At 44.3% G+C, this 8,467-nt stretch overlaps 1 protein-coding gene across 1 annotated transcript; it reads left to right on the forward strand.

Moving 5' to 3' along the window:
- The first annotated feature begins 749 nt into the window (after positions 1-749).
- TSTD3 (thiosulfate sulfurtransferase like domain containing 3) lies at positions 750-8,003 on the forward strand. The gene is made up of 5 exons (XM_049771346.1): positions 750-878; positions 6,376-6,549; positions 6,637-6,796; positions 7,815-7,887; positions 7,923-8,003. The coding sequence occupies exons 1-4, from the start codon at positions 803-805 to the stop codon at positions 7,885-7,887; spliced, it is 483 nt and encodes a 160-aa protein (XP_049627303.1). The 5' UTR covers positions 750-802; the 3' UTR covers positions 7,923-8,003.
- The last annotated feature ends 464 nt before the right edge of the window (positions 8,004-8,467 follow it).

An 8,467-nucleotide genomic window follows, 5' to 3' on the forward strand; every position in this document is an offset into this window, starting at 1 on the left:
GAAATCGCCCTGGCAGGCACGGGGGACCACATGGGATGCCGGGATTCGAACCAACGTCCTTCTGCATGCAAGGCAAATGCCTTACCTCCATACTATCTCTCCGGCCTCATGAAATGATTCATTTTGTAATTTTCCACTCTGAACTTTGATTTAAAGATAGCTTTCCCAGGGGGGGAGGGGGTAATGTTACACTGGTGAAGGGGGTGTTCTGGTTATGACTGTAACCCAACTATGATCATGTTACTTAAATAAAAAAAAAATATATATATATATGTTTTGTGTGTGTGTGTGTGTGTGTGTGTGTGTGTGTGTGTGGTTTTGGGTCACACCCGGCAGTGCTCAGGGGTTACTCCTGGCTTCATGCTCAGAAATTGCTCCTGGCAGGAACCATTTGGGACGCCGGGATTCGAACCGATGACCTTCTGCATGAAAGGCAAACGCCTTACCTCCTTGCTATCTCTCCGGCCCCTATAAAAAAATATATTTAAAAAAAAGATAGCTTTCCTTGAGCTTAGGAATCAAACTGAGAAAAAAAAAGTTTTAATAAGGCTACAGCTAACTTTCAGCGCTAGACTGAATCATCCATGCCCCTCTCCCTCCCCAAGACATTCCAATTCCTAAACCTTTGAACCTGATGGCTACCCAGCTGATGAAACGGCTTCCATCCTCCTGCGCCCTGCTAGGGGGCGCGCGAGAGGCGGGAGCCGCTGGCAGCCGGCGGGGCGCGGAGGCGGAGCCGAAGCCGAAGCCGAAGCCGCGGGGGAAAGGAAGTGGGAAGAAGCCAGGCGGCTGCGCGCCCGAGATGGTGCCGCTCCCAAGACTGCTCAGTGGCGCGCGCCAGCTGGTCCTCCGGTCGGCGGAGGCGTCTCCGCCCGGGGGTGAGCTCCGAGGTTGTGGGGCAAAGGGAGGCGTCCTGCTTCAGGCCCGGGAGGTGCTGTCTTCCTTAGCCAGTCGCTGGGCTCCGCAGCAGTAGCGCTCGCTCGCATTTCTTGCTTCTGCTCCGCGGAGGTGCAGTGGGGAGGGCGGTGTGGCCCCTGGAGCCCCCCGGGACGGCATTGCCCAAGGGACCGGTGCTGGGCCCGCGCCCTGGGCCCACTCGGCACCTCCGAGGCCAGCGTGCCGAAGGTCATTCGCGCCAAGTGAAAGTGACGAGCCCGGCCCGGATCCGAGGACCCGGCCCGGGAATCCGGGATGCTGCAGCCTTGCTGGCGTCCTTCCTGACTTTTCCACTTGGCCAAAGAGAAGCCACTGAAGTGAAGGTGGGGAATGGAGGCGTCGGGCTGGGAATTCTCGCTGCCCCGCCTTGCCTCATAGCAGCTCTAATGGGTGATTGCAGCTTGCAAACTAGATAGAGGCCCTGCTGAATTCCTTTATTTATTTTGGCCGCCTGTCAGTTCCTTTTTTATTTTTAATTTTTGAAATATATATATATTGGTTTTTGGTTTTTTGGCTACACCCGGCGGTACTCAGGGGTTACTCCAGGCTGTCTGCTCAGAAATAGCTCCTGGCAGGCACGGGGGCCCATATGGGACACCGGGATTCGAACCAACCACCTTTGGTCCTGGATCGGCTGCTTGCAAGGCAAACACCGCTGTGCTATCTCTCCGGGCCCTGAAATCTATATTTTCCTTGCATGTTTAATACCTCAATAGTTATATCTCTTAGCGTGTTTATTTCCAAAGGTCAAAGTAGCCTCTCCATCCTTTTTAAAATGTATTTAGTTATTTTAATTTTTAATTTTTTTCTTTTGTTTTTGGGTCACACCCGGCAGCGCTCAGGGGCTACTCCTAGATCTTCACTCAGAAATCGCTCCTGGCAGGCTCGGGGGTCATATGGGATGCCGGGATTCGAACCACTGTCCTTCTGCATGCAAGGCAAACGCCCTGCCTCCATGCTATCTCTTCGGTCCATCATTTTTTAATATTTTTTATTTTGATTTCTTATATATATGTGTATATATTTTTGATTTTGCTTGGTTTGGTTCTGCTTGGTAACAAACTCTAGAAGGAAAAGTCTTGTTTGGGATAAAGTCATTCTTACCCCCCAAATGCACAAGCAATATAATATGTCATTTCCTTCTTTAGGGACATCCTCGCTAGACTAGCACGGGCTTTTTCTAGGCCAATTCCTTGTTCCTGCTTCAGCAGTCGTTCTCTAAGGGGGGACTGGGAGCTTAGGCGGGAGGGGTGTAGACAGATGCAGTGAACCATAGCCCCCTTAAGAGTGAAGTGAGGCTGAAAGGCCAAGAACCACAGTTCTCACTTCCTGAGTTGCACAAAGCTTAAAATGTATCAGTAATTCATGATTTCAATCGAATTTTAAGTATATTAAAACACAGTAAAGCACAGAATAAGTTCTTTGTTACAAGTTCTCCTCATTCCATTTTGTTCCTCAAATATGGTTTAGCACACATTTTGAAATATATTCTATGACTATTTTATAACATCCATAAAATAGATTGTATATGGAAATATATACAAGTCGATTATGATCAGTATTTGTCATCTACTGTGCATACTTTTCTGATTTAGGTGTTCAATATATGTACTGCCAAAACAAACACCTCACTTAGGCGTTCAGACACTTATTGTGGCAGCAGATAGAACTCTAATCCTCCGTATTTCCCAAGTATGAATTATCAGATATAACCAGTACCTACTAGGGGCATTTTTGTTTCTGATTTTCTTGCTGTTATAGGATGCTTTTCTTTTCTTTTGGTTTTTGGGTCACAGCAGCAGCGCTCAGGGGTTACTCCAAGCTCTACACTCAGAAATCGCTCCTGGCAGACTCGGGGGACCATATTGGATGCCGGAATTCCGACCACTGTCTTTCTGCATGCAAGGCAAACTCCCTACCTCCATGCTATCTCTCCGGCCCCTATAGGATGCTTTTCAACTATTGTTCATGTCTCTCTGTATATATACAAGGTTTTTACTAGTATAGATATCTAAAAGTGGAATTTGTTGGCTCAAAGAGATTTTATAGTCTTTTGGGAGGAGAGTCACACTCAGGCAGTGCTCAGGGCTTACTTGGCTCTGTGCTCAGGGATGTCTCCTGGCAAGGCTTAGGAGGATCATTTGAGTGCCAAGGTCAAATCTAGGTCCACTTTTGCAAGGCAAGCCCCTTACCACTGTAAAATCTTCCTGGCCCCTTCACTAAATCATTTTTTAAAGCTTTATTATTTTTATTTGTTTATTTATTTATTTATTTATTTAGGTTTTTGGGGCCATATCTGGTGACGCTCAGGGGTTGCTCCAAGCTATGCATTCAGAAATTGCTCCTGGCTTGGAGGACCATATGGGATGCTGGGGGATCAAACCGTGGTCCATCCTAGGCTAGCACAGCCAAGGCAGAAACCTTAATCTTTGCTCCACCACTCCGGCCCCCACTTCACTAAATCTTAAAGGAGTGAAACTGGATGACTGCTAGAGATGAAAGAAAAAGATACTTCATCTAGAAAAAAAAAAAAAAAACTACAGATAAATCATAAAGGAGAGTTAGAAATATTTATTGATTACAAAGTATATGTTATTTATTTAGTAACTCTAAAATGTTAAGCAATATTATTCCCTCAAGGCTTAGTTTTGGCTCGTGCCCAAGGATCATTATGGCAGGTTCAAGGGACCATATGGGATACTGGAGATTGAACCTGGATTGGCCTTGTGCAATGCAAATGCTGTACCACAATACTATTGCTCTGGCCCTTGAACCTTTATATAACTCCCTGATATTTCAAATATAAAAAATGTAGTTAGAGTATGTTTATGTGTATATGTAATTTATATATTTTAATTTATAATATTTATCCATTTATTTATTTTTGGTTTTTGGGTCACACCTGGCAGTGCTCAGGGGTTACTCCTGGCTCTGCGCTTAGAAATCGCTCCTGGAAGGTTTGGAGACCATATGGGATGCCAGGATTCAAACCACCATCTGTCTTGGGTCAGCTGTGGCAAGGCAAATGCCCTACTGCTGTGCTATTTCTCTGGTCCTAATTTATAATATTTAATTGACCGTGTGATGTTGACATTTTTGGCTCTAGTGCACATAGTGTCTGTATAATTTTTGTGCAAGAATGAAAGGTAGCTGGGGGAAGAGACTTCCTAAGATGTGCTAGTAAGGTGGGCTGAAGAACATTATAGAATATTCTAAATAGTATGAGCTACATCCTTTAATAGTAGACTAAAGGACTTACCAGTATGTTAAAAATAAAAATTGGAATTTTTTTTTACAATTTAGAATCAAAACAGAACCTGAGTGCTGGTATACAGAACTGAATTTACTATGACAGGGAGATGGAGGGACATTTTTATGGGGGTCTTAGAGACATGGGAGAGGTGTGGGGTGGAACGTTGTGTGCATAGTATCCTAACACTGACATACTGGAAATCAGGGTGACTAAATTTAAGAACTTTAAACAATAAATTAAAAGGATACCTTATCTTAAAGGATTTTTGTTGTATTTTGTGTAATTTAATGTAATATTAAGATATGATGAGATTTCCTCCTGAAAAACTAATATATGAACTTCACTTCTATTTTTGTATTTTTTTTTTTTTTTTGGTTTTTGGGCCACACCCGTTCGACGCTCAGGGGTTACTCCTGGCTATGTGCTCAGAAATCGCCCCTGGCTTGGGGGGACCATATGGGACGCCGGGGGATCGAACCGCGGTCCTTCCTTGGCTAGGGCTTGCGAGGCAGACACCTTACCTTCAGCGCCACCTACCCGGCCCCTATTTTTGTATTTTAATAAAAAATTTCGGGCCCGGAGAGATAGCACAGCGGTGTTTGACTTGCAAGCAGCTGATCCAGGACCTAAGGTGGTTGGTTCAAATCCCGGTGTCCCATATGGTCCCCCGTGCCTGCCAGGAGCTATTTCTGAGAAGACAGCCAGGAGTGGCCCCTGAGCACCGCCGGGTGTGGCCCAAAAACCAAAAAAAAAAAAAAAAAAATTTCAACCTAAAAAAATAGTTTCAACAAGCTGAAAAAAACGTGTGTGTGTGTGTGTGTGTGTGTGTGTGTGTGTGTGTGCGTGTGCGCCCGCGCACTTCTGTCCACACCTGGCACTGCTCAGGGGTCACTCTTGGAAGGCTGAGTGGCCATATGGGATATCGGGATCAAACCTGACTCAGCAAGGCAAGCTTATGTACTGTAGCTCCAGCCTGTCAACAAAGTGAAAACTTATAGTTTATATTACCCTGAAAATCTTTAAACAAAACTTTATATGCAAGCCTTTTTCTTCAGGGTGAGAAAAGGTTATTGTTTTGTTGAGCACCAGATAAAATGTTTAGAAGTAGAGTCTGTTCAACACACACACACACACACACACACACACACACACACACACACACACACACACACACAGTAATTTAAAATAATTGTTGGAGGATAGAGGCTTCTACCTTGGAAAGCCTGGAGGAACTGAGTCTCAGGAAGAGAAAGTGCTTGCGCCAGGTTTTGTTCTAGATAGAAAGGCATTGAGTCTCATTCATTGATAGCAGTCTTTTCTATCACCTCCATTCCATGCCCAACAGGAATCCAGCTGCTTTCTGAAAGTTTTTGTTTTAGATAGAAAAGCATTGAGTCTCATTCATTGATAGCAATCTTTTCTATCACATCCATTCCATGCCCAACAGGAATCCAGCTGATTTCTGAAAGTTAACCTTAGTCACATGTAATTGTGACTTCTTTGTACAGAAGCATAACTACCTTTGATGTAATTGCTTCTCAGCTGAAAGAAGTTTTTCTTCTTCCAAGTGGCTGACTGAGCTGGCAGCCTTTGACTACCCTTTCTTGATATTAAAGCTCTGTTATTATTTTTTTGTTTTTTTTTTGGCTTTTGGGCCACACCCAGTAACGCTCAGGGGTTACTCCTGGCTATGCGCTCAGAAGTTGCTCCTGGCTTGGGGGACCATATGGGACACCGGGGGATCGAACCGCGGTCCGTCCAAAGCTAGCGCAGGCAAGGCAGGCACCTTACCTTTAGCGCCACCGCCCGGCCCTGCTCTGTTATTTTTAAAGTGTTCTTTAGCATAGCTAGAACTGCATTGTGAAGACATGACATACAGAAAGATCTGAGAACCTGCCTGACTAGCAGAGGGGCTGGTAAAGATGTGGGTGTGGTAAAGGCAGAAAGATGTTATGAGGTAAAGCTCTTGTCTTCCAAATAACTGACCCTGGTACTAAATATGGCCCCCCAGAGCATTGCCAATGATACCAGACACCCCCAGAAAAAAAAAGCTTTGGGAGGGTAAAATTATGAGCAACTAGAACAGTTGTTGGGAGTCATATAAACTGGTGCCTCTCCCTATTCTTTGCTCTTGGCCCTACCAGCATGGTAATTTGTAGGTACCAAAATGATTCTCTTCTTTCCAGGGTTGAAGTCAGTCAAAGGAAGTTGTCATAATTTTTGTAATACTCTATCTAATGATGTCACTTATAAGAAACTTAAAAACCTCTTGAATTCCAAAAAGGTGATCTTAATTGATGTTAGAGAAACACAGGAAGTACTTGAGCATGGAAAAATTCCTGGATCTATAAACATACCATGTAAGTAATGAGTTTTAAATTCACTTAACATCAATTTAATAATCTGCTTTATCTAAAACAATTAAAATTCTTACCATTTTCTTTCAGTGGCTGAGGTAGGTGTAGCGCTACAGATGGACCCGGAAGACTTCAAAGAGAAGTACAGTGAAGTAAAACCACTTAAATCTGATAGAGTGGTGTTTTCTTGTTTGGCTGGAGTGAGAAGCAAGAAGGCTTTGGGTACAGCAATATCTCTGGGATTTAACAGGTAATAGGTGAAGGATAAAAATGGATTCAAGGGTCAGGGATGCTGGAGCTCCAGTTTGATTTTTGTTTGTTTGTTTGTTTTTGTTTTTGGGCCACTCCTAGTGATGCTCAGGGGTTACTCTTGGCTTTGGGCTCAGAAATAGCTCTGGCTTGGGCTACCATATGGGACACCAGGGAATGGAACCATAATCCCTCCTAGGTTAGCATGTGCAAGGCAAACGCCCTACCACTTGTGCCACCGCTCTGGCCCTGAAGCTCCAGTTTTAGTTCCCAACACATGGTCCCTCAGCACTGAGTTTCTAAGTACTGCCAGGTATGACCCAAATAATTAAAAAAAAAGGGGGGGGGAACTGGAGAGATAACATGGAGGTAAGGCATTTGCCTTGCATTCAGAAGGACGGAGGTTCGAATCCCGGCATTCCATATGGTCCCCCAAGCATGCCAGGAGAGATTTCTGAGCATAGAGCCAGGAGTGACCCCTGAGCGTTGCCGGGTGTGGCCCCCCCCCCCCAAAAAAAAAACCAAAACAAAACAAACAAAAAGGCAATAAAGGACCCAAGAGTGTTTATTATAGTATTTCATATTAGGTTTTAGTGATTTATTACCTAAAAATATAATTACTGTTAGCAATGACAATTTAGCAAGAGTAAGAACTATCAAAATCCTACTGAAAAGTCTTAAATAGGATCAAAGTTTGAATAGTATGGTAAATTAAATAGCTATTGTCTCTTATAATCACTATAGTTCTCTAAAATTCCATGACTCTTACGCTATAAGACAAGAAAAAATGGGCCCGGAGAGATAGCACAGCGGTGTTTGCCTTGCAAGCAGCCGATCCAGGACCAAAGGTGGTTGGTTCGAATCCCGGTGTCCCATATGGGCCCCTGTGCCTGCCAGGAGCTATTTCTGAGCAGATAGCCAGGAGTAACCCCTGAGCACCGCCAGGTGTGGCCCAAAAATCAAAAAAAAAAAGACAAGAAAAAATGTTCAAGCACTAACTATTTGATATATGTTTTCAGCGCTCAACACTATCCTGGAGGATGGAAGGAATGGAAGGAATATGAATTTCCAGAGAGGAAACAAGGAAAATGACTTTTGGAATATAAGCTGGCTCTTCCCTTATATACATGCAACCTAAGATAACAGAATGCATAAAAAATTAAAATCTAGTCCTGACAGCACTAGCTAATGAGAAGATGATATTTTTTGTTGACTTTTTATCTTTTGGGTCCTTTTGAGGGGGATTTGGGGCCACACCTGGTGGTGCTCAGGGGGATTCGAACCACCTTTGGTCCTGGGTTGGCTGCTTGCAAGGCAAACGCCCTACTGCTGTTCTATCTCTTTGGCCCCCTCTTTTTATCATTTTTTTTGGGGGGCCACACCCGGTGGTGCTCAGGGGTTACTCCTGGCTGTCTGTTCAGAAATAGCTCCTGGCAGGCATGGGGGACCATATGGGACACTGGGATTTGAACCAACCACCTTTGGTCCTGGATCGGCTGCTTGCAAGGCAAACGCTGCTGTGCTATCTCTCCGGGCCCAAACCATATTCTTTTTTATCGTTTTTAAATAAAACTTCCCACTGCTCTGTTTTCAAAGGCAAAGGTAATATATTTCCTAGCTTCTTAAAAATGGCTAATTGATTGGGGCTGGAGAGATAGTACAGCGGAGGGCA

Source organism: Suncus etruscus, chromosome 4 (genome assembly GCF_024139225.1).
Source record: "Suncus etruscus isolate mSunEtr1 chromosome 4, mSunEtr1.pri.cur, whole genome shotgun sequence".
Lineage (NCBI taxonomy): Eukaryota > Metazoa > Chordata > Mammalia > Eulipotyphla > Soricidae > Suncus > Suncus etruscus.